General features: G+C 33.3%; 1 protein-coding gene across 3 annotated transcripts; it reads right to left on the bottom strand.

The window, feature by feature from the left end:
• LOC106050578 (X-linked retinitis pigmentosa GTPase regulator-like) lies at positions 1-26,896 on the bottom strand. 3 transcript variants are annotated; one of them, XM_056033788.1, is made up of 20 exons: positions 26,755-26,895; positions 24,727-24,823; positions 19,873-19,998; positions 19,374-19,469; positions 19,082-19,144; positions 18,748-18,903; positions 17,792-17,941; positions 16,493-16,648; positions 15,256-15,408; positions 14,820-14,944; positions 13,086-13,280; positions 12,079-12,223; positions 11,204-11,265; positions 9,961-10,005; positions 9,118-9,486; positions 6,172-6,319; positions 5,147-5,230; positions 4,196-4,251; positions 3,645-3,977; positions 1-1,972 (listed from the first exon to the last, which is right to left on the bottom strand). In XM_056033788.1, the coding sequence occupies exons 2-20, from the start codon at positions 24,755-24,757 to the stop codon at positions 1,949-1,951; spliced, it is 2,517 nt and encodes an 838-aa protein (XP_055889763.1). In that variant the 5' UTR covers positions 24,758-24,823; positions 26,755-26,895; the 3' UTR covers positions 1-1,948. The 3 variants fall into 3 exon arrangements, with proteins under 3 accessions (XP_055889763.1, XP_055889764.1, XP_055889765.1); XM_056033789.1 differs by having other exon boundaries at positions 9,145-9,486; positions 26,755-26,894; XM_056033790.1 differs by lacking the exon at positions 9,118-9,486 and having other exon boundaries at positions 26,755-26,896.
• Positions 26,897-27,452: the final 556 nt, after the last annotated feature.

The raw sequence follows: 27,452 nt of genomic DNA, 5'->3' as shown, positions 1-27,452 counted from the left end.
TTCAAGAATGCAAAATGTGTGTTTTACTAATGTTCTCAATACAAATTGGATAGAATATTTTAAATATCAATGTACCATTTTGGCTTTGTTGTATTAAACAAAAGTTATATTGAAGTAGTTTTGGAAGTAAATGTATCCTGAATATAGTTAGTATGAATTAATCTGAACATAAAGATGTATTGTGTATAGGTTTTGTGATGAATGCCTGAACATTTTTTGTAAATTTAAATGAAGGTAAAAGAACAATAAATTATATTTTGTGTATATGGCAGTAGTTTTGTGAATTGTTTTGCAATGTGAGATAGCTAGTTTAATTGAAATGTTGTTTTCCATGTATGAAATAATGAAAGTGCTATAAAAGTGTGTTTACATCTCTATGATATAAATATAATTACATTGTGAGTTAAACTAAAGAAGTCTAGTTTTAAATAGTTTCTTAATTATTTATTTTACTGTGCTTTGTAAAATAAAAAATACAAACTATTAAATGTTGAGTAATCTAACCATTTATGATTTATTTATCATGTCAAAAAGAAATTAATCTAAAAACTTTTACACATAAAACATAATGAAATTACTTAGCCTGCAGGGGGAATATTTTTTTATATGGTATGTTGAGTTATATAAAAGGAAAGGTTTTTAATACCTACAAACTAATGTGAAAGATTAAACATATTTTTTATAACATAAAAATCAATCAATATCAAATTAACAATACTATAATACAATGATACAATATTTTGATAAAGATATTTTATTAACTTTGGTTTTTATCACAGAAATATAAAGAAATACATTGTAATGTAACAAGTGACATGGACGGATCTCTTCTTAGTATTCTACAATATTTATAATGGGAGTAGCATATCAGATCTGAGCATTGTCAAAATATACAGAGATTTAAACTTGCTCTGGACAGTGTAGAATAATCTAAGCAAACGTTTTGGCAATTACTATGTACAATTAAAGTTTAAACAAAATATTTACAAGTGAGGCAAATTAAGCTCAAATGATGTTTACACAATGCAATGACAATATTGTAAGCTTCATTGGTACATGGGTAAAGTGAGAAGTATTATAGCTGCCTGTTAGTTGCACAAGAATCAAACTTCAGTTCAAAATAAATCCCAATATTTGAACCTGCATCCAATTCAGTCTGGCCACCACATCATTTAGTAAACAACAAAAGTACATCAAATATTCAAATCCTTACAAAAACTTTTCAACAGTAATGTGTTCAGTAAAGGACCAGGTGTGGTGAACTGCGTTCATGAAATGTTTCTTCAATGGTGTAAGAGAGAATCCATGTAGCTTTAGGACATCTAACTTGCTATATGAGCAAATTCTTTTAATATTTTTTCACCCTCAAAAGCCTGATTTCAACTTCCACTATTTTGTAGCATTCATCCAGCCAAATTATGTAATATTTCCCTTGTTAATATTAGGCAGGATACGCTATGTACTTCTATACAGTACACTCTTATGACTTTTTAATATGTAATTTTATGGAACTAGTCAATCGTAAATTATAATATTTGTACACATAAAATGCATGTATAAAACTTGTATCTTTTTCTATATTACAAATACACTCTACAACCCTTAATAGAGCCATAATATATGAGTTAGGAATCTCTGTTATATTTGTAAAATATAATGTTTTAACAGCAATTATTCAATATCTGTACTTTCATACAAAAATGATGCTAGACAAAACCAAAAGATCTGCCCAGACTGATTATTCACTATTTCATAAATGTAAAGATACTAAAAATATATTGATGAACTATATACAAGTATATATTTTTTTTTGTTCAGAAGATTATATTAATGAATTTAGTATTCACTACACATGCATAGTGTGTGAAATAAATCCAACTGTTGTGTCTCTGAAAACTGTCCAAAACTGTTGTTCTTGAGCTGAGCATGGGTAACACAATAGTGAAGATCATAAGACTGTACATGTTCTGGACTGAAAAATTAAAAGATTGATTAACATAGCAGCTATATAGTGATAGTGTTCAAATCCTTATAATTTTCTGTCTTCTAGTGTATTGTCAAATAAATTGTTTGGTCACTAGGAAAATTGTTATAAAAATGTAACAAAACAACTAAATAATAATCTTTTATTAAGGGAAGCATACACAATTTATTTTACAAAATAAATTGAAAAAATTTACATTTGAAAGATTAGTATAGCTTTGTAAAATGTTTAGCCTTTTAAGCGCAACCGCGCTATTATTACTAAATTTTCAGATTTAATTAGAATTTGCCAATTTTCTTTTTTGAAAAAAAGACAAAATTCATCTGATAAATGGAGAAGAACATATTTAGAACTTAATAGAATCCTAAATGCTGCTGGCAAAATCATTGGCAAAAAACAAACCCCATTTGGGCAGTTGTTTGAGACAAACATCTATAAAAAAGCTAACAAGATCCTCAAAATAAAGAATCACCCTTTGTGTCAGGATTTTGTGATTTTACCATCACAAAAGAGATACAAGACACCGATAGCAAAGACAAACAGATACAAACACTCTTTTGTTCCCCTGGCAATCAAATCATTAAATAAGAACAATCTGGTATAAACTTTGTCACATGTAAATTATGAGTGAGTCTGGTGTGAATGTACACTTTGGTTTCTTATAGTTATAATGTTTTTTGTTTGGTGTAATGCACAAATTGTAAGACAAATTTCCTTACGGATAATAAAGATTATTATTATTATTATTATAACAAATATGGCATAAAATGAAATCTTTAATTTAACAAATAATGTCAAGATTCTTTCTTTTTTTTTTTTTTATCCATGTCGATTTTGCTACATTTAAACATTAAGAGAAGACTTTAAAAAAAACTTTAATGTTGCCAAAACAGACTATCTTTTAAAAATATTCTATGCACTATCTTTGTCTCAAGCAATAAGTAACTTGCTGTTTGTCATTTTCATGCTTGACCTCTCATAGCACACCCAAATTTTTTCAGTCTCGTATGTGGTGCATGGACACAAAAGTTTGAGTGTCACCATCTGGCCAAAAAATCTAAGATCATTTGTAATTATCCTTCAGATACACAAATATGTTTGTAGTATTCTTCAGCCATAGGTATAATATTTCAACATTTATGTAAGTTTTCTGGCCAGTGAGATTATTCAAAATTTTTCTTTTTAATTTTTAGTTGTATGAAATGTACTATTAGACACACTAGATGGCCTGGGGTTTCCAGACATAGTAAAAATTGATTTTGTGTGTACACTAATTAAATGGATCTAAATAATTTTTAAAATGCTGTACTAAGCCGAAATTCAGACAACATTTTAATATTTTGTTTTAGTCAAATAGATTTGGAATAAATGGACTAAGTTATAAAAAAAAGGTTAAAAAATGGACAAGCAAAAATAGAAAGGCAATCTACTATAGAGATCAATTGTCTTGTAGTTTGAGGAGGCTCGGTCCTGTAAATGTCTATTTCTGAAAACTGGAGTAAGCTGGAAATCTAATTGAGCATAGGGCATAACACAAAATAAGACTGGTCTTAAGTAACTATGATCTTACCCCAAAAAACTGTTCAACTATGCACATAAAATGGTCAAAGTGAATGACTAAAGTGTTATTTTTATGGGGAATTAAAAAAAAAATACTTGCTTTTTTTGCAGGAGGCTTTTTATTTTCATTTATATCTTTTTCATTGGTTCCATTTTCAATGTCAGACTTTATCTCCTCTTTTTCTTCCTTCTTTCCCTTTTTCTTGTTTTTATCATTTTTTTGAATAGATTTCTCATTTTCTTCTTCTTCTTCATTTTCTTCATCTTTCTTTCCTTTTTTCTTCTTTTTATCAGTCTTTTCATTCTCTTCTTCTTCATTCTCTTTATCTTTCTTTCCTTTTTTTTTCTCTTTGTTTTTTTCTTCTTTATTCTTTTGCTTGTCTTTTTTAACATCATTTTCTTCTGTTTTGTCTTTGTCTTCCTTTTTTCCTTTCTAGTTGTAAAAAAAAGACAATAAACATTCCGGTATAATAATCATGGGGCAGGAGTAGAGAGAGGCAGAAGGTATTAGCAAATATCTACAATTATCTATGTTGAAAACTTTTATTTTCTTTGTGTCACTATGAGAGAGTAAAGCAAAGAAACAAATAGTGTAACATGAATCTCACAAGAAACTGGATGAACAGGAAATAAAGGAAACATAACCTTTACCTTGGATTTGAGATCCTCTTTTGATTTGTCTTCTTCACTTTTACCTTTTGTCTTTTCTGAAAAATGATTTTTAAAAAAATATAGTTCAAGTAAAACTCTATAATTTGATTATAGAGCCAATAATGATGGCTTGTGAAATGATACAGAAGTAAGTAATACTTAGTAGTAATAATAATAATAGCATGATTATGAAAAAAATATTTCTTCTGCTAAATATGTAAACTAATAGCTAGATACTTATATGTATTTGGATGTTAGCTGTAAATATTGTTTTTTTATATGGAGCTATTTTTATGAAAACTAGATTAATAGGTTGTTTTTTCTTGAGAAGCTACTGTCATGACTTATTGGTAAGCAAATGAAAGATATCTAGTAATCTTTCACTGAAAAGACTTTTGTTTCTGTTGCCTCTCACACCTCAAGATCTCACTTCAAGTTCTATATCAACCTTTTACAGCAGGTTGAACAAAAGAATAAGAATTGAACCACTTCAGTAAAAATAAAAATAAACTTTATAGAATCCTAAATGCTGCTGGCAAAATCATTGGCAAAAAACAAACCCCATTTGGGCAGTTGTTTGAGACAAACATCTATAAAAAAGCTAACAAGATCCTCGAAATAAAGAATCACCCTTTGTGTCAGGATTTTGTGATTTTACCATCACAAAAGAGATACAAGACACCGATAGCAAAGACAAACAGACACAAACACTCTTTTGTTCCCCTGGCAATCAAATCATTAAATAAGAACAATCTGGTATAAACTTTGTCACATGTAAATTATGAGTGAGTCTGGTGTGAATGTACACTTTGGTTTCTTATAGTTATAATGTTTTTTGTTTGGTGTAATGCACAAATTGTAAGACAAATTTCCTTACGGATAATAAAGATTATTATTATTATTAAACCTTAGTATCAGCCAGAAACTTACCATAATCAAAACTTTACTTACCTTTTTTGTCTTTTTTAGTCTTTTCTTCTTCTTTCTTCTTTTTCTCTTTCTTATCTTTATTCTTTTTGTTTTTCCCTTTCTCTTCTTAAATGTCAACATTGAATGAAAAGAAAAAAAGACATAAACATAGTTCTCAAAAATGTCTAAAAACTATTTTCTTAGAAATTGGACAGTTGATGTATATCTATGGGAAAATTACAAGCTCACTAGCCACACTGAAAAAACTCTAGTTTGATCATTATAATGTTTGAAAGTAGAAAAAAAAATGTATTTGGCTAGAGGACTAGACAATCTTTATCTTGAACACACTACGTCTTCGAGTATTTCTGCATGTAGGCCCTATTGATTGAGAAGGTCTTAGATTGATAAATTAATAGAAGCCTATCATTAGAATTATATAAATTCTTCTAGATTTATACATTCGATTATCCAGTTGTTTTTTTCTGGTGGTGGGAGGAATGCGGTGGGGAAAAAAATTTTCCTTTTTTAAAAATCCATCATTCATTAATTATTAAGAGCAAAATAATTGCTCTATAAGCTGTATAAAGAAGGAATTTTATTTTTAAAAAAGTATTTTAATATTTTACATGTTTTTAGAGATAGATGGTATGATGCAAACTTTTTTTAAATTTAGAAATAATACAGATAGGATCCAAATCTAAATACCCAATACAAAGGTGTATATGAGCCTAACATGAAACTATATGATTAACCAGACATGAATTAAAAAAGATTTCAGACTCCAACTCTAATAGAATGACTATTCTTAATCAGAATGCATCATCATCAGTGTCTTTCTTTATATATATATATATATTTTGAAGATAGTACCTACAATATAAAAATAGTTTTTTTTTAAATTCATTGTTGTAAAAAACAAAAATGATGTTAGTTGAAAATTATAACCTTTGAACTGGAATTATGGTAAAAATGTCTAATATTTTCGTATTCACATTTTTTATGTACCAGTTTGGGAGTTCATCTGTTGAAAACTGATTTATTTCTCTAGATTTACTTATTATTACCTTCTTCTTTTTTCTGTTCTTTGGTCTTCTCCTCCTCTCCTTCCTCCTCTTCATCTTCTTCATCCTCATCTTCTTCATCACTGACCTCTTCTTTTTCTTTCTCCTCTATCTTTTTTCTAGGTGTAGGTAGAGGACCCTTTTTCTGGTGCTAATGGTTACAACAACAACAACAACAAAAAGATCATGAAAAATATAATAGAAAGAAATATCTAAATAGCTCAGAATTAAACTGTTATGATTAATGAAACACAAACCTCAGGATAGTTTTTAATCAATTAAATCCTTCTTTTAACATTTGAAATAAAACATTTTATAAATTTAACAAATATTATTAAAACTAAAATATCTAGCACTCTTTCAAGGCCTCTTAGTTTACAGATTGGATGCTGTAGACTTATCATGTTTCAGTGATCAAAAGTTTAAGCAACAATCATTACTTTATTTAATTTGGACATGGTTCAAACCATTAGTGTTAAAGGGGGTTGATCATTGTGCTGGCCACATGACACACTGCTTGCTAACCATTGGCCAAAAAACAGATGACCTCAACATTATCTGGCCTACAGATCGCAAGGTCTGAAAGGGGAACTTTACTTTCTTAGCTGAAATTCCATTCAATAACATCCTCATGACTGAAACATAACTTCCAGCTATGTCTCCAACTGGAGGTGCACTGACTGAGTGGTAAATGCTTGGCTTCCTAACTGAGGCATCCTGGCTTCAAATCCTGGTGAAGACTGGGTTTTTAATTTTAGAAGCTCCAATGGGTTCCTGACATTAGTGGGGAAAAAAGTAAAGAAGATGGGTCATTGTGCTGGCCACATGACACCCTTCTTAACCATGGGCCACAGAAATAGATGACCTTTACATCATCTGTCCCATAGATCATAAGGTCTGAAAGAGGTACTTTACTTTTTTCTATGTTTCCAACAACCTTCACCAGGGTACTATAACCACAAAAATGGATCTTCCAAGATTTAAAAAAAATAATTAGATTAGCTGAAAGTGCATGTTTCTGTATGGAAAAAACAACAACACAAATGTGTGTGTGTGTGGGGGGGGGAGCTAATATTACTGTTAACCTCCAATAAAGTTTGATTATATTTAATTCAAAGGGTAGACATGAGCAGTATTTCAGTCAACACATTTTGTCTTAAATAGATAATAATTGAACTTTTGTCATTTTAATACTTTGTGTGTGTGTGCGTATGATTTACTACTGAAAGTGTGCTAGTGTAAAGTGTTGGTGCTGAAGGATATTGGCTAATTCAGAAAGGTGCATAGTGGTGGTCTGCTTATCAGAATACTAGTCTATTAATTGAAACCTGAATTCAAACATTCTGAGAGTATGCTCTGTGAATATTTTTTGTGTGCAAGGGAAATACAGTGAAAAATGTATATAAAAAAAAGTAAGTAGATAGAGATTGTAATAATAAATAACATTTATTTAAGTGGCTGAGTGGTAAAGTGCTTGGCTTTCAAACTGGGGGTCCCAGGTTCGAATCCTGGTAAAGAACGAGATTTTTATTTTCAGGATCTTCGGGCGCCTCTGAGTCCACCCACTTCTAATGGGTCCCTGACATTAGTTAGGAAAAAGTAAAGGCAGTTGGTCGTTATGCTGACTGTAAGCCACAGAAACAGATCACATGGTCTGAAAGGGGAACTTTACTTCACTTTTTTTTTAATGTTGCAGGAATATACATCACATTAACACTTAGCTGAAAAGCACAACAAATATATTTTTGTGAAAACGTTAAGAAAGAAAAGATTAATATATATAAAATATATGAACACTCTGTTAAATTTAAATATCTAAAATAAAAAAAAAAGCTAGGAGCAAAAAGTTGAAAAGTTCAATGATAAAAGGTGGTTTTTAAGAATTAGTATTTTCATGTATATCACAATGTCTGAGGCTAACTAATCACACTGGATTTTTTCTTGGAGCAATTAATTTTCTAATTGATTGTTTTTGAATCTTTAATAAATTTTACTCAACCTTTCAGCCTTTTCCGAGTCCAGATATCTCTTTACTGTTGTTGTTTGCGAATCAGTATCGAGGATTGTTAAGTCCATTCAGAGGATCCAGTATTAGTACACCCATGGTATATCCAGCTCAGAGGGCATATAGTGATGGTCCATTGCCATTGTTTTAGTCAAGTTTGGGTTAAGTGAGAGAGAAGCTGTCATATTCAGGAGATACAGTACGGAGTGTCTTTTGTGATTGAACTATGTATGTAATCTCATCAGTACATAGAGAGTCTTAGCACATACAGCTTATTTCTATATCTGTTTATTTCCAAATGTACATTTGTCCTTAAATGTCATCTTGTTGCCAACCCACAATCAATTATTCCAACATTCTAAGTGGCTGGGGTGACAAGGGCAACTAAATATTGAACTGATATTGTACCTTCCTGAAAAGTCTATCATTTGTCTGTGTAAGGTCAAATGTGTTTTGTTCACTAGTAAATTTTAAATATTTAACATTAAATGACAAAATAACAACACTAGTAAATTTGGCATTGTATTAAAAAATTGTTTAAATAAATGTTTATGCTCTTTTATTTTTTGCTATACTCTATTAATTTTTTTTTTTACTGCAACTAAGATTTTAAAGAAAGATTTTTAAATAAGTTATTAATAAAAAGCCAAAAGTACCATTAATCTAAAGCACTATAACAAAAAAAAAAAAAAAAAGTGCAGTTAAAAAAAAATAATTTCATAAAACCAGGCCTAAATGGAAATTTCCTTATCTGTTGCTAACTAAAACATATATGTAGTATGTTACTCAATGATTGATAGGCAAGCAGCTCAAAAAGCTTTGAGTCATGTGAGTTTCAAAAAGTGAAGCCATGCAGCAGGTGTAAACAAATTTAAAAAAAAAAAAAAAAGAAGCAAGCAAAAAAAATCATTTAGAAAAAAAACAATAAAAACCAAAGAACACACCGCAGCATCCACAAAAGTTACTCTTACTGTTGGTGTGGAGTCACTTTGAGTTTCTTCCTTTGGCTTCTCTGTATTGTTTGTAAGTCTATCTTCCACTTTTACTTCCTGCTTTATCACTTGGCTCACAACAACCTCACTGTTGTCGGATTTGGTTAAACTTTTAGGACCAGACTTGCTCGCCAGCTTTTCATCCTCGCTTTCATCGCTGGCATAATCTTCGATTTTTTTCTTCATTTCATTGGTCACAGCCAGCAAATCTTCATCGTCATCATCCGACTTTTTATCAAAGTTCTCATTTGATTCTGAAGCCTCCCCGTCAATGCTGCTATCATCATGCTCATCATCACCATCACTACCATCTTGGAGACTCTGAAAAGCCATGCAATTTTCAAGCAATGTACAGAAACTATTCTAAGAACTAAAGATGACAGGAAAATGTTATCATGCATAAATCAGGCATGAACCATAAAGAAGAAGATACAATTAGTTAGAAAAAAATATTTGCTGAATAATTCATGCATGGTCATGATAATGAATTATCTAAAATACAAATCTATTTGAAAGCCTTAAAATGTATGACAAAGAAAAAAAAAGACAACAGAATGGTTCAAAAAAGGTTTAAGTGAATTAACTTTCCAAAATGTTTTTTGCTTTTCAACAGAAAAAACAATCATTTTCCTTTTAACTTTTATCATACTTTTGGTGTCAATTTAAACATGAAAGGATGCTGGTGTTTGTAGCATATAAATAAAGAGCTTTGTTATAATTATAATAGAATTATAATTACTATTTTTAAAAAAAAGAACGTTAAAGTATTAGCAAAAAATATATTCTGTTAAGTACCTTAGGACTGTGTAGTTTTCTTGGCGTGACCATAGGGGAAGGATCCTAGAAAAAATAAAGTTAAAATAGATATTATCTCAAGGTCATTTTATACAAAAAAGAAAAAAAGTGCCCATTGAATGAACATTGGCATTAAAAGCAGTCCTTGTGGATAAACATAAAAATGTTCTTTATACAAAACAATAAAGACCTCATTCATTAATAATTTTTAAATTTAGAATAAACAAACCTAATAACTTAAGTCTATTATTTAAACAAAGAGGAGATAAAAAAGCAATTGGAATACAGTCACACTGTATTTTCTTCTCCAAGCAAGCAAGTGTTGCAAAGATGTTCTCATTCTCTGTGTCTGGGTAGCATGATGAGGGGAGGGGGATATAAGAGTGTGATTAGCTTGCGTTTATTTGTTGTGAGTTGGAAGGACGTGTGAATAGTTTTTTTTAACATGGTATTCTTTTAAGGGGAGGTTATGTGTGCTTGTCTGGAAAGTCAGTTGCAGATTTGGTCCTGGTCAAATGTTTTTTTTCTATATGAAGCTAAGTATTTTGTACATTTCTTTTATGGCAATGTCTTGATTTCAAAGATTAAGGATGAGTGCAGAGTTTCATATGACTATGCAAACCCAGTTTGAGACCTGCATATTTTTTCATATCTGATGCAGGCAATTTGTGTTATAATTGGTCATTGATAATATTGGACACCTAATATGTTGTTAATGCTTTATGAGTACTTAAATATAGCCAGCTGTAATTGTTATAACAGTTCAAAAGTTTTCATGAGCCTGATTTACATTGGTTTTTACAATAGTTAATAGTTTTAATAACCTTCAAATCAGTTAAATGTACACGCTGAATTCCCTAATGATTACGTGATATATCTACATGTTTTGGTTCATACTATTATGTAAATAAACTATATGGTGTGAAACTCCTCCATTGAGTGTTTTAATGGGTTACTGCAAACTTTTTACCATAGTTCCTATTTCTCAGTAATTTAGTATTCTCACCATTGCAAAACTAACCAATATCTGAATCATACCCTTGAGTAGTGCGGTGTTTCATCTATCCACACCAGTCATCACACACACACAGTCAACCACCCCTTTTACAGTTAAGGTGTCAGCATCTTTGTGCTTTACAATTGGGGTCCCATCCGCACAATCCTGTACTTTATATAGCACAACTATCACATGTCCAACATTAATTACATGCCACTAATTTTTTAACAAGTCTGTGGTCTTTACCTTGTTTCCAGCAACTTTACTATGATCTTTTTCATCATCACTTTCCTTGTTAGACTTTACACCTAGATTTGTATTTGTATAATTATAAAATATAAAATGTATTTAAATGTTCCACTATAGTATAACTCATTGAAAAATATCAATTCAAAGTTGGCTGTAGACAAAATATATAGAGGTGAAAAAACAAACAATAAGAAAACATAAATTGTAGGATTATGGCACATTGATGCTGTCTACTCAGGATCCAAAGCAAGAAGAACAATGATTATAGTATAAATAGTGGTGGAATCACAAGAAAACATTACCACCAGGCCTTACAGTTAGCAAAAGAGCATCTTCTATATTTTCACAAAAGAAGCAGAATAAGCAAGTAAAATGAGTAAATAAACACAAACTTCTTTTTAATTAAAAAATAATACATTTTGTAATCTTATGAAAAAAAACAACAACAAAAAAAAAACACCTACGAGAAGCATTTAAATCTCCAATTAGAAAAATAATTCAGTTTCTTATTCTTATATTCTCATTCTCTTATTGTTTAGAGTAATAGGAAGATTAACTGTAATTATTTAGGCCAGCAAGACCCATTGTTGGCAACAGTGAAAATATACTTTAATATATAGCCAACCTTTTTCTTCATACCACTTTTTGACAAAGCAAGAGAGATGGCAGGGCATGAGATAGCTGAGATTATTATGTTTATATCTTAAAAGAAATGATTTTTGAACATCAGAGAAGTTTTTTCAAACAATGATATATTGTGATTGTGTACCTGGTGGTTAAGCCTAGTTTTAGAAATACATCCTTATAAGCATTACAAGATACATATTTTTTTCAGACTAAACAATTATCTGAAAAGGCATATCTTTAATTACCATTCTCTAGAGCAAGCATAGGAGCCACAGTTCTACTAAGAACATCCCCATTGACTTTAGGCTGAGATTTCAGAGCAGGCATTGTTGTGCTAAGGCGAGATCTATTCAAAGCTGGAAGCAACTCAGTCAGAGTGGAGAAAGATCTCTGTTAGAAGTCAAAGTAAAACAATTAAATGAAGTATTAAGAGATATGCCTCAGTTGGCATTAGTAAATGCTAGAAATGTCATTAATGAAATCAATATCAAGTCTTATGACATGACTCCAGTAACTCCTAGTACCATACAGGAATATCTGATTGAACACAAATCAATCAGTGAGACTTATGAAATAACAGTTGAAGGTAACACATAGATATTGAATGAATTGCAGCTCGTATTGCAGGTTACTATAGCCTTACAAGAGATGGTTCAATGCTATGAAATTAATGTATCCCAGCAGTAAGTACCAAGTCAAAGGAGTATGAATGATAACACTGTTGCAGACCCACAGGACTGCAAAGGAGGTCAGGCAACAAACTTCACGCTTTACCCTGGACAACCATTCAAATAATATAGAAGAAGAAAAACAGAAGGCAGACTATTATAGGAGAAACAATGCATTAGTTATTAAAGGCTTTACATGTTGATGGCATACTGGTACTAGTTCAGCTCAGACATGCTCATTAACATGTTTTTTTTTTATCCAATTTTAAAACAAATCCTATCAAATAGTTTATAATTTGACATAAAAATACCTAGTTGCATAACTCTATTAGTCTTAAAATATTTTTTCTAGACACTTTTCACTGCTAAAAAAAAAAGTATCATGTAAGCATGAACTTTTATTGAGCCTGTGTAAGTATTAGAAATAAATTGTTCTTTAAAACAGCTATATATATCATAAATGGTATTGTTTAATTACACGAACAAAATTGCCTAAAAGCTCAAATACTTCATATATTAATATAAAGAATATTTATCACCCTTCATAAAATTTGACAATTTTCTAGTTATTTAGTATTTCTTACTGTGACTTCATTTCTTCTTTTCTCTCTGGCAGACAAAGACCTGGAGAGTGTTGGAGAACCTCCATTCATGGTCTCTAGCAATGACCTGTCATCCAATGACTTCATTTCATCTACTTCACCATCCACAGTCACATCACCATCATCCTGAGGTTTTGGCTTGGCAGTGACTATCATGTGACAACCACCACACGCTACCTGAACACAGGACAGATTACAATTTTATTTAGTCACATAGTAAGAAACCTCATCTTTTTTTCTTACATTACAGTGGCTGTAAAGTATAGCCTTGAATTAAATTCAAATATACATTAACATTATATACAGTGGAGTTGGTGGGGACAAACAAATCTTCTTCATCTTCTTCGTTCTCATTGTTATGTTGGGGCGTTCAGATGACTAGACCAATACATGAGATGAACTGCACAGTGGTTTCCAAATCAGGAAGCTCTCCATATAGTTTTCTTTCTATTGGGGTGTTTTGGGGCCAGTGTCTTATATGAGCATCTTGGTAAAGAGCAAACAAATCTAAATTTTAAAAATTTCTGTTCAAAAGTTAAGCTTTGCATTGTGTTGGGACATGTCAGTGTCCAAGATAAATGGGAATGATCCTTTACAGAATATATGAGTATGAATAATTTTCTTTTTCTAACAAACTCATCAGCTTATATATATAATCAATCTAAAACGCATTTTAGTTTTTATTAGAAATCAGCCTTACTAACTTCAGCACCAACTTGTCGGACATCATCAAAAAAACTGAAATCAACAGATTAATTCACTGTGCACATTTTAAAAATAAGTCAGCAATGAGTCCAAGGAGACTTGTGTTAGTCTTTCTTAACAAAGCATTACATTTGAATGCATGATTCCTAATAAGACATTTTTCTTAGAATTGTTTCTAAAGCATATTTCACAAAGAAGTGTAATGAAATACTTTCCCAATGTCTTTCTTGTAGAATCAAGAAATGTCAGACTAATACAAATTAGTTTCTAAGACTTCATGAAGGAGGTGAACATTTCACTTTCAATTTCATTCAACTAAACGTTTTTATTTTTTAAAGTATTTTAAAAAGTATCCACAAAGTTATTACTTTCTGGCAGTTCATTCCCTTGACATTGTCTTATAATTTAAATTAACATGTTTTATTTGTGATGACCCATTATTTCTATATTTGACTAAGTAATCAGTTTAGTGTGAGAAATATATTAATAGCATTTAATAATTATTGGTTTTCTACCTATAGTTTTAGTTAGGATTTTTTTCTAGGTCCCTGTGTTGTAAAGGAGACAGCTACCTTTAAAAACCTAGCCATAAAAATGTTTAAATAAATTTGTATTTTTAATATTTTATTAGCAGGGCATATTTTTAGACCAGCCTAGTCATCCTAAATAACTAATTATCATCTTAGAAAATAGATGTTAACATGTAATGGTCAGTAGGCTAAAATAAAAACAAAATATATTAAATTGATGACAGGGGTAGCGTTTGAACTTAGGACCATCATGACAGCAGTGCAGAGCATAGTACCAAATGATCAGGTCCCTGTGTTGTAAAGTATAGTTCTCTATAATAATAGAAATGGTAAACAAACAAAATAAATGAATAGGACCTGCATGAAAGCACAAGAATACAATGCTGCGCTATGACATAATTTGACAAATTAAATTAGTTATTCTAGCCTGTCCATAATTATAGAGATAAAATTGCTCTTAAAAACAAAAAAAAATTGTTACCTTTGTTACAATAAAATGAGAAAATCGCTTGCAGTGATAAGGTTTGTATTGATTGGAGAACTGATCATCACCATGAGCTAGCTTTCCGTGTCTCCCGTCACCAAATGTATACAGCTGACCTTTTTCTAGTGACAAATCAAATGTTTCATGTGAAACAATTTTGTTAGAAAAAAAATTACTGCAATAAGAATACAAATTAAATAAAAAAAAATTAATTACAAATTAAAAATTACAATTCAATAAATTTAAGTATAAAGGGTCCAATAATTTTTTTAAAAATTTACCATTAATCTACTTACTGAGACACAGTTAATAGTATTAAATGCTAAATTAGGTAGTTATAAATATAAAATACAAGACTAAAATATTTTAAAAGTTAAAACACAAATATTTTTTTTTCATATCTGGCTTGAATTACAAATAAATTCTATAAAACCTGATATCAAGGCTGTGAAAGCTTGCCCACAGTAAGCTTTTTTCACTTTGAAAGGCAGTTTTAAATGTGTTGGTTCAGTCACTGAGTATGTATCAGTACCAAGTCCAAGTTGACCACTTTCACCTTCTCCAAACACATAACAGTCCCCACTTTCTGTTGGTCAAATAGAAATCTAGATTTTAAAAAATGTAAAATAAATCTTCCCTTTTGAGACCTAGTAATTTTTAGTAATGATGTAAAATTATTTTTTTTTATACCAAAGGTTCATGAGATTGTCATGTGGCCAACAAAACAAACAGCAACAACAAATGTTGGGTGACCCATATAGAGGCATAGATTCAAGGATATCCAAATACTTTCAAATGTAAAATCCCAATCTTGCCAGGATTATAACTCAATACACAAACACACACACACATATGTATTAAAACATGTACACAAAGAAAAGAGAAATAAACAATCAAATTACAACTAATAATATTGTACTAATAATGAATATTTTAAAGAGTTATAAATTATTTTTAACACTTTTCCTGTAGAATGCTTGTTTCCATTAATTGGATGGCTGCCTGGTCGTGCGGTTTGCGCACTGGACTGTCGTTCGGATTTATCGACGGTCGAGGGTTCAAACCCTGCCCGCTCCCATCCCCCGTCGTCCTGCGGGAGGTTTGGACTAGGAAGTAAACTATCTTCAACTCTGAAGGAACATCCGAAATATGTAAAACATAAACATTTTTACAATTTATTAATGGCCCACAGTGCACTTTACACTACAACCAAAAACATGTATTTGTCAGGTACCTATTAGAACTAGGTGTCCTAAAAAATCCAAACTTCTCCCAAGTAAACATAAATGACAATTGACATAAAAGTGTACCTGTTAGAGCCACTGTATGTGAGCTCCCACATTGAACAGTAAACATTAAAGACAATTTACATAAAAGTGTACCTGTTAGAGCCACTGTATGTTAGCTCACTCATTGAACAGTAAATATTAAAGACAATTTACATAAAAGTGTACCTGTTAGAGCCACTGTATGTTAGCTCACACATTGAACAGTAAACATTAAAGACAATTTACATAAAAGTGTACCTGTTAGAGCCACTGTATGTTAGCTCACTCATTGAACAGTAAACATTAAAGACAATTTACATAAAAGTGTACCTGTTAGAGCCACTGTATGTGAGCTCCCACATTGAACAGTAAACATAAAAGATAATTTACTTAAAAGTCTACCTGTTAGAGCCACTGTATGTGAGCTCCCACAGCTCACCCATTTGACTGGCTCAGTGATGGCAGTAACTTGTTGTGGTACATTTGTCTCCCCTGCATCATCAGTCAAGCCAAGCTTGCCACCGTCTGACTCACCCATTGTAAATAGTTTACCATCATCTTCAAGTAAAAATAATGAATACTGTGTTACAACATAGATAAGTATATTTTATTCAATGGACTAGTTTGGACCAGTACATTGTTAATGAATATGTATATTTCAAATATACTTCCCCTTAGATACTCCTGTCCACCTACCTTAGTAAATATATTAGTAGAACACAATATTTGTTTACATTTGTCCCAATGATCAATTCAAGAGTTTTACATATAAGATAGGAGGCACGGTGGCTTCTGTGTTGAGGAGTCCCATGTTTAAATCCTGATGAAGAGTGGGATTTTTAATTTAATGATCTGAGTCAATTCAGCTTTAATGGATAACTGAAATTAGTTGGGTAAAAGTAAAGGCCCTTGGTTCAGGACACATGGCACCCTCACTAACCGTGGGCCACAGAAACAGATGATCTTTACATCATTTGCCCTATAGATAGCAAGATCTGAAAAGGGAACTTTACTACTGAAACAACTACATTTCAAAACATTATTTCATCTACTTACAGATTAAAGTGTGACTCTAAATGTTTATTAAGAACAACATTTGTTACTGTAGATATTGTAGATTGGTTTACCTTATCTCTCTTAATCACTCAACTTTACTTTTTTTTTTTATAAAGTTTTACATTTTGTTGAGCAAAGCAAATATGAACATTAATCATTTAAACAATTCAAAGTTTATTTTGAAACAACATTGAAACATTGCCATATTGATTCAGTCACAGGTAGGTAACCTGTACCATGTAAAATTCACATCTTCAATTTTAATATTTGATTTTTTCCTACTACTAAGCAGCATATGATCTAAACTGCAATGAAATCAAATGACAACTAATTCTGAGATGAATAACACTATGCATATGAATGTTTTGCCTATTAAATCCATTTTTACTGGTGTCCAGAAACATTTCTTAGTAAAGTGATTTCAAATATATTTATTTTCATGCTTCCATATTAACTAGTTAATTGTTGGCTATCAAAAAATGTTAAAACAAGTTTGAAAAATCTTAGTTTGATGTAACCATCTAAAAAGCCCATTCATTACACAGAGCTCATACAAAACATTAGAACATTAGGAAAAAACTTTAAATAATTGGTTTGTTTGCTTATTACCTAAAAAATATATCTAAAACGTTATCAGTATCCTACCTGTTACAATAGCTGTGTGGTAATAACCACAAGCCACGCAGACCACAGGACGATCCATGGGCAGCTGTGTGGGTTCCTCCACTATTTCCACTTCCCCTAAACCAAGTTTGCCATCTTCGTTGTTTCCCCACATAAATAATCTACCATCCACTGTTGTTGAAAGAAGAAAACATGAGATAAAAATGTAGTGATTTTTTTTTTGCTGCCAAATTTGAGAAGAAAATTTAATGCAGTTGTAAGTCTTTAGCTAAACATACATTGCCTAAAACCACAAGTTGGCTATAATACATAAATAAGAGCAAGTTTTTAAACATCTTTTAATTGTTAGGTGGTCAAAGAAAACGCTTCAGGGACACCCTCAAAGCTTCTCTGAAGGCATTCAGCATAGACCCAGCCACCTGGGAGACAGAGGCACATGACAGAGCATCATGGTGTTGGGCTGTGAAAACTGGCTCACAAGTTGCTGAGGAAAAAGAGAACAACGCTGGCAGAAGTAAAATGCCAGAGAAGAAAAGCAAGGCCAATGACACTAGCTCCAGCTGGAATAACCTGCCTAGTGTGCAGCTGAACATTCTGGGCTCACATAGGTCTCACCAGCCACATAAGGAGGCATCAAACCCCAGTGTAAAGCCCTAAGCCCCCTGGATGACAAAGTGGTCATCATCGAACCACGATGGACAAACTATAATTGTTAAGAAATTAATATATTAAAATTAAACCTTTTATACCAACAAAGCTTTTAGTGCCTGTTGTGTTTTGAACTATACAAAATATGAATCACTTTAAACAGATTACAATAAGAATTTTTTTAAAATCCAGTGCTTCACTAAGAATGATCAAATTGTAACATTTAAACATTGAGTCCAAGCTAGATCCAGTAAGGTTTACCTGCTATTATACTGTTGCAATAAATAAATACATTTTTAAAAACTAAAAACCAGAAGCTAAATGCTAACCTGTCAGAGCTACAGAGCTGTCAGAGCCAGCATCTAACAATTTATATTTAGTAGGAGGCAATGACTCTATAAGCTTTGGTATATGCTGATTTGTAGTAGCTTTGTATCCAAGCTGCCCATCAGAATGGTTACCACATGAATAGATGTGTCCTGACTCTGAAAAGTTTTTTTTTATGAATTCGCATGAAAATCATAAAGTGTTTTATAAATATGGTAGTGTTCTCTACGGATCACATCTATGAAAGAAAGGAATCCTCTAAGGTTTAGCATAACAATACTGCATGAAACTTTATTAAGATAAAAAATCCTACCATTAACTGATCAAAGGTTATACCTGTTGAGATCAAGGTATGACTTCTTCCACAAGCAACTTGTTTAGCTTTTTCATGCTTTAAGGCTGGGGAAAAAAAGGTAAATATATATTGGCAAAAAATCAAAGTTTTAAAAGAAATGTTATAATAGCAGCAGGATTACACGCAATCCTATTTGTCATGAAATATGCTCTTCAACATACAAAATATTTAATAAGTTTTAAAAGAAATGTTATAATAGCAGCAGAATTACACGCAATCCTATTTGTCATGAAATATGCTCTTCAACATACAAAAACATTTAATAAATCCTACATTTAACACAGCTTGGTTTGTTAACACCGTTATTCTCCTGACCAAGACCAAGTTGACCCCATTCATTGGGGCCGAACATAAACACTCTGCCAGACTCTATATAGAAATAAAGAAAAAAGTAAATATTTATTTGTATTTTAAAAAAATCATATTTTGATTTATATCTGTATATTTATATCATCTTTATTTATCAATTAACAAGTAGATATAATGTTTGTTAATTGAATTTTATATGGTGGGAAGAGTTGTGTCCATGCATAAGGGGCACTACTCTGGTAGACAAAATGGCTGATTAAAGTTATTTGTTATGATCTGAAAGTGTTCTTATTTCAAATTTGCTTATATTCAAATATCTATCATAACAATGTTTTTTATCTAAAATTTTTTTTCTTTTACTAATTTTGAAAAAAAATTAAAGATAATATAAATCTAGTGCTTAATGGAAGATGAGAATACTATTTATATTTAGTGAAGTGAGACCTGCTCACACTTTCTGTACCTGCAATAAGGGCTGTATGTTCATCACCACAAGCAATCTGAAGCACTCTGTCATTTTTCACCCAAAATTTGTTAGGTAAATTATCAGCAAATTTACTTTTACCAAAAGTAAATACAGCCCCAGTTTCTGTAACAAAAAAAAGTTAAAAAAAAAACGATTTTAAATATTTAGTCGGAATAAGTAAGCATCCTGTGCATATTGATATACGATTTGTAACAGATGAATAATATTTAGATCTAAATTCTAGTAGGTACTTCGATAAAAATTTCCAAATGATCACAATGCAATGAAACCTATGTAGTTAGTTAGAGCTTGAGAAATGCTTTCCAATGATACCAATTTTATATTGCTGAGTTAATTGTGAGGGAAGTTATTAAATTTTTAGTGGCCAAAAATTAGCCTTCTTTAGCCTTTGTAAATAAAAAAAAAATCTGTGACCGAAACAACTGACAGTTGAACTTAAATTAACTGTATTATAAAAAGTCTTAAAGATATGGGGTTGAAACTTCACACTCTTTTACATTAACCAGTATTCTGTTAAAATAAATTTAAAAAACAAGACCAAGCAATAAAATCTTTGAAAAAAAGTTAATTAATATATAAAAAGCCTTCGACAAAAAATAAAAATATATGTGATTTTGTCATCATATGAGCCCAAAAATTACAAATAAAAATAATCAGAGATCTGTATTGTGTTTTATTTTGTTTAATTATAATTCTACTGTATTTAAATAGCTATTTATATGCATCAGATAGATAATTCTTATAAATTATAAATGAAAATAGCACTGCGCAGAAAAATATTTCCTAAAATTTAATGACAATAAGTTTCATAAACTTCATAAAAAAAACAGTTTTAACCTTTTTGTAGAGCACTGGCAATTAATCATTTTAAAATGCCTTAATTTAAATGCTTTAAAAATTAGATTGTAAATGAAAAATTTCTTGCTTCTGACAATAAAATTAAAAAGAAACCTTGCGATTTTTGTAGAAGTTATTAAAAGATTTTTTACTTGAATTTTTGTGCAATAATAGCTCATCATTTTAAAAATATAATGTACTCATTTATTAACTATTAATTTACATGTATATTAATAGAAAAAAACAACACACAGAAAAAAAAATTAATTATTAGTTCGCTGAGCTAAAAATATGAAAAAAAAAATTAAATATTTAATATTATTTTTTAAAGTAATTAAACTTTTACTTTAAAATTTGCAGATTACAAATTCATTATAATAAAGACACATTCCCTCTCCATAATCTAGCATTCAAACACTATAAAAGTTAATCTAAATGAAAAATTCCTCATGTGTGCTTCTAAAAATAGCTCGTGATAGACAGAAATTGACCATTTCCAGTAAATCACAGTGTTGGTTGTTACTAAAAATAGATTTTTACCATCAACTTTGAAAATTAATATCTAAAGAGTGCGCCAAGCTACAAAGTTCAAACTTAGCACATATATATATATTAACATGCTAAATTCAATAGAATTAGTGAGATTGTTGTAACCATAAACACTTTTATTTTATTTAAAAAAGAAAATTTTACCCTTCTTTGTCTTTGTTAATTTTAATATCAAATATCTTTAAAGTGCGCCAAGAGAATTTAATGAAATTTGAAATATACACATTTCATAATATTGTTGTATCTCTCTAAGGCACTCAACGTAAAGGCAGGCAACACAACACAGTGTAACAGGAAATAAAGACAGGTGTTTATTCACTAGGACAAACACATAGCATCCTTCAGCTTCCTCAGAGTCTTTCTACTAATTTACCAGTCCTTTAGACAGCAAACCGAATGTGGACCAACGACAGCCTTCCCCGCTTCGCTCCAGGTCCCTTCTACAACCTTCAGGCAGCACCAAAAGCTGGCTTCTTAGTTTCCAAACATTCAGACTCTTCACAATCCCTGATGCACTGTTCTTCTCTCCATTCTAGTCTCTTCCTGTTTACGTTCACTAGTGTGCACCTCAAGCACTGGTGCAAGGCTGGGTTACAACACTACCCCCACCTTAGTCTTTTCGTCCCGAAAAGAAATATGTTCACGGTTGATCAATGCAGGTGGAGGTCGGTCAGTGGGAGTCACAGATTGCATGGAGCGTGCTCCCCACAGAGCAATCCACACTGCTCTCTGCAGGTGCCGTTTTCTCCTTCTCCAGTTGACTAAGTTTCTTTCGACACGATGTCGCAAACGTGGCCTCTCCATCCTAACGGTTGTCGCTGGCGTCAGCCACCTGACACATCGAGTCGTAGTGACAGCTCTTGTTGTTGTTAATGCAGTTGATTCAGAACTGCGCTTCATCAGGCCCTTTCTAAGGATGACTTGTGAAAGAGCTGTAGACCCACATGAAGCCACGCTGTTTAACAAACTGTCAGCCTCAGCCGTCTCAGGGAGAATTGTCTGTAAGGCACCTTTACAACGTTTCAGGTGCAAAAGTCCATCAGCTGCAGGGTTCCTCTGACCACCTTCAGAGCCTCTCTCATTGGTGAAAACAGAAGTATCGAAGTCCACTGGTTTCAGACCCTGTTGATGAGTTTCTTGACATTTGAATTCCCTTCGTGAAGCACAGCATGTACAGTTGTTGCTTACCGCATGAATGCAACAATCAAAATTCAAATTCCCCTCGTAGGCACTGGCAGATCGACAGGGGTCCTTAAGGTCCAAAGTGACAGGCTCTAACGCAGGCTCAAAGTTTTCCTGCTCTGTCCAGGTCGTTGTTGCACTCAAAGCTGGTACAGCAAAAGTTTCAGTCGCGTAGCAGACTTCTTCTATTGCTTCGACTGTCTCTTTCTGTTCATCTTTGTGCTTCTTGTTAAGATTGACGCATTCTTTATAACTATCAGTACAGCCACAGTCTTGAATGAGTAACGGTTCATTGTTGTTGAATGATGTTAGACTCCTCTCTCTTACAGGATTGATCTGGCCTTGCACGTTACGTATCAGTTTGTCCATAGAATGATTCATCGAATCCTGGAAGGTACAAAGTTCACTTAACCAGTTCTGCATGGTGTTCAGCACCTCACCAATATCTGGTTCTATCTCAAACAGGTATATTTCCGGATCCTCCCCTTCATCAACAAGAGCCTGCCAAAGACTGGCTCTCATTTTTTTTTTGGCACAGAAGATCCTCAGCTCCCTGGCTCCGAGCTCCTCTTTTAATTGTTTACAGCTAAGTTCATCTAGCTTCCTAAGCGTTGCCATTCTTTCCTTTCGTTGAGCTGCCCAAATCCCACTTCTGACACCAATTGTTGTATCTCTCTAAGGCACTCAACGTAAAGGCAGGCAACACAACACAGTGTAACAGGAAATAAAGACAGGTGTTTATTCACTAGGACAAACACATAGCATCCTTCAGCTTCCTCAGAGTCTTTCTACTAATTTACCAGTCCTTTAGACAGCAACCCGAATGTGGACCAACGACAGCCTTCCCCGCTTCGCTCCAGGTCCCTTCTACAACCTTCAGGCAGCACCAAAAGCTGGCTTCTTAGTTTCCAAACATTCAGACTCTTCACAATCCCTGATGCACTGTTCTTCTCTCCATTCTAGTCTCTTCCTGTTTACGTTCACTAGTGCGCTAGTGCGCACCTCAAGCACTGGTGCAAGGCTGGGTTACAACACTACCCCCACCTTAGTCTTTTCGTCCTGAAAAGAAATATGTTCACGGTTGATCAATGCAGGTGGAGGTCGGTCAGTGGGAGTCACAGATTGCATGGAGCGTGCTCCCCACAGAGCGATCCGAAAGAAACTTAGTTAACTGGAGAAGGAGAAAACGGCACCTGCAGAGAGCAGTGTGGATGGAGGAAGCTGAAGGATGAATCATCATGTTATGTGTTTACCCTAGTGAATAAACACAACTTTTATTTCCTGTTACACTGTGTTGTGTTGCCTGCCTATTCGTTGAGTGCCTAACCTAGAGTTACAACAATATGATAAATTATTGTAGCAAACAGCATTGTTGTAACTTTTATAGGAAAAAAGTTGTAAAAATGTCAACTTTCACATAAACTTTTGTTAAGAAAAATTTAACAGATTGGCTTCAAAAGCAAATAAAAATTATCTCTGATATCTTATGTTTACAAAAAGTAATAATAATTAGTCCTCAAATCAAATACAATATGCTAAAACTTTGATGGAAATGACCACCCCTAAAAAAAGGGTAAAATGTGCTGACACACTTTTCAGCCATTTTTTGGGAGGAAAAAAAATGGATCTAGGTCAGTTTATCGAAGTACCTATTTTAAAGTAAAAGTAATTTAGTAATTAACTTAATTAAGTATTAACTGATTATTATTAAGACTTAATTTAAGTATTTTAGTATTAGAATTAGACTTAACTGCTCAACTAGATCTATAACTATAATATTTTGTAAGATCTATAGTTAATATAGGCCTAATATTCTAGAATCTTTCCTTTCTAGGCAATCTAGGCTAGACTAAAAATTAAAACTTTAATTTAATAGTAGATCAATCTATTTGAAGTCTAAAATTTAAAATACTATTGTGTATTTTTTAATGATTTTATTCTATTATGTCTAGATTTTGGATTCATTTTTAGTCTTTTTAAAGGATAAATGAAATTCAAATCATCTTGATCTAGATCTATGTCTATGACTAATTTGTAACGTAAAATCATTATCGATATTAGGGGACTATTCCAAGTAAACAACTTGTTTTCGATTTCGCGGGAGGTAGCTATGTGCTTTTGTGGAAATCTAAACAAAAGAAATAATAGGTGAGGTATTTCGAAATAAATAATCATAGCAAAACATAAACCGATGCATCTGAATTCAAGAAATCAGAATCTTTATTGGTTCGTAACTATAAAAGTAGCTATAATAAAGCCAACCTGGAACGTCTGCGTCAACTGTAGCGGCCATTTCGCTTCACGGTATCCTAGCGTAGATATGCGACTTTCCAGACAGAAAACTTCCTTATTCTGTTTCCTGTAAAATCGTAGATCTATTTATTAAGTTTGGCAGAAATCTACATTCGAACATCACACATGCTGACTTCGAGCAGCTAAAGTCTGCACCTAGATCTGGATCTTAGATCTATATTGAAATTAATGTCAAATGGTCAACATTGACTGTCTATTTTTGCTCTTTGGCCTGTTGAAAAAATTGTCCTGGTTTGAGTATTGAGATCTAAAGCCAAACTCGAGAGGTTAATTATTTATACCAGAATTATAAAAAATGGATAAGGGTGAGGATTTTTATTGAAAAGTGTGGTAACTAAAATATAATTTGGGGAAGAGATACATCTAGAACCTAGTCGCGTTGGTGAGATATCTTAAGAACACTTATCAAGCGACAGTAGGCTACCTGGTCATGTGGTATGCGCGCTGGATTGGGTTCATAGGCCTACTCGCTTTGCCACCCCCGTCGTCCTTCGGGAGGTTTGGACTAGGAAGTAGACTATCTTCAATTTTGAAGAAACACCCGAAACATCCTAACTACGATTGACGTAAAATATTTGGTAGGCCTATTTCGTAACTAAAGTTCACCGAAGATAAGTTTTTATTGAGCAAAAATAATTTCCTTGAATAATAATGAAAATAGTAGCCTAAGTAAAAATGACCGAGCACATTATGAAACTTAAATATAAACCTATGTTTACAACACATCTAAGTACCTGAGATGAACTCCTATTGAAAAATCAGAGCAGGAAGGACTAGTCCTCCCGTAGTGCTCTGGCAAGAAACTTAGCCGTCCGGCGTAGTGCCTCATAGCTACCATACAAGTCGAGTGACTGCACAGGCAAGTCCCCCCTTAGCTCGCGGAGCTGGGGACACTCGTACAAGACATGCGACACTGTTTCGACGCTCTCTCCACAGTGACGGCATCGGGAGTCAAAGTTAGTGCGGAACCGGGCAAAATATGCCCCAATAGGACAATGTTCCGTCCTGCACTGCGCAACTATTGACTGCTCTGACCTCCTCAGTCGCCACCATGGATCGTCGCGATCTGGGTGACGCATGCGCTGCCAGACACCACGTGCTCTGTCGGATTCCTCCCAGGACTTTAACCACTTCTCATGAATGAGTGCTCGGATTTGTGCCGTTGCTTGTAAGTACGTGCTTGGTGCTTCGAGGTGTGTGGCTGCCATTGCACCCTCCCTTGCGAGGGCGTCTGCCGTTTCATTGCCCCTCACGCCGCAATGTGAAGGCGCCCACTGCATATAAACGACAGCTCCAATAGCTCGGCGGATGTTATCTGCGGCGCCGATTGCCTCTTCTATTACAGGCGACCCTCCCCCGCCGCCACCCATAACTAGGAGACTGGAGCGAGAGTCAGTGACCAACACCACCGTAGTGGCGCTAGTCTCGCGTTGGAGCATTCGGGCCCTAATGGCCTCGAACGCCCTAGTTATCCCTGTAAGTTCGGCATCCATGGAGCATGCAGCGTAGCCGCATGGACCAGAGAGCCTATCTGGTTCAGTTCGGTCGGGGTAGACAATAAGGGCCCCATACCCCGATCTATCGGGGTCCCTCATTACCGACCCATCGGTATAACAGAATATGGCATCTAATGGGTAGGATTTTATAGTTATGGATGCCAAATTTTGGAGAATGGCAGGTGTTAAGCGCCTCTTGGTGGCTCCCTCTTGCCCTAACAGGGACAGATTTATTTGTGGGGCCGGCAATCTCCTCCACGGAGGGCACGTACTGATTCTTCTAATGGGAATTCTATCAGTGGAGAGTCCAGCTGTATTTGACAAATTGGCCGCTATATGTAGGAACGATCGCATTTTAATGCGGTTCCTCTCTCTCCACTGTCGCACTAAAATTGAGGTGGGTAGCCTAGAGTCGCCCCTTTTATAGCGCTCGTAGGCCGTAAGTACCAAACCGTACGGCGATAAGTCACGGACTACTTACACAAAGCAAGAGCGAAAATTAAATGTTGCCTCCGGCAGATCCTAAAAATTAAGAAAGAGTGTGTCTCGCTCAAACAGGTCTTCCCAACATCTTGACCACCCTCAGACAACGCCGCCTTCATGTCCGCCTAATGAAGAATAAATGTAATTCGAAAGTCAGCCTTTACGGACAAATCACGATGGGCACACACAAAAAATGTGGTCGCCCCGACCTCCGATGTGTGGATGTAATGAAATCGTGTTTTTTTTATTCCTTAAGATAAAATCGAAGCAATATTCGTAATCAGCGGTGGGCATCGATATTGACTACTTGGAAGTGTGTGGGAGGAGATAGCCCAAGACAGGAAAGCATTGAGGCAGACTGTGCGTGCTGGTATGAACCTCGCTGAGAGCAAAAGAAACGAATCAGCCTTTGTCAAGAATTTAGAAAAAGAGAGGTGCCTTATCAGATAGCGCTGATGCATACAAAATGCAAAAACAAAACCTAATAAAATACTCAAACGCAAAGATAAAGGCACATTTCTCGTTCCATACTAGGACAAATTTGTATAAATGCTCCTTCTCCCCCATTGCTATTAAAGCATGGAATGGGTTGCCTGAGCCAGCCAGGAAAACCAATGACTTGGCAAAATTTAAGTCACTGGTTAACATGCATGACTAGATGCATGACGCATACGACGTAATGATCTTTTTTTTTCT

The sequence above is a fragment of the Biomphalaria glabrata genome, chromosome 6 (genome assembly GCF_947242115.1).
Source record: "Biomphalaria glabrata chromosome 6, xgBioGlab47.1, whole genome shotgun sequence".
Taxonomy (NCBI): domain Eukaryota; kingdom Metazoa; phylum Mollusca; class Gastropoda; family Planorbidae; genus Biomphalaria; species Biomphalaria glabrata.
The sequence above is the reverse complement of the archived record's forward strand: the minus strand, read 5'-3'. Positions and strand labels throughout refer to the sequence as shown.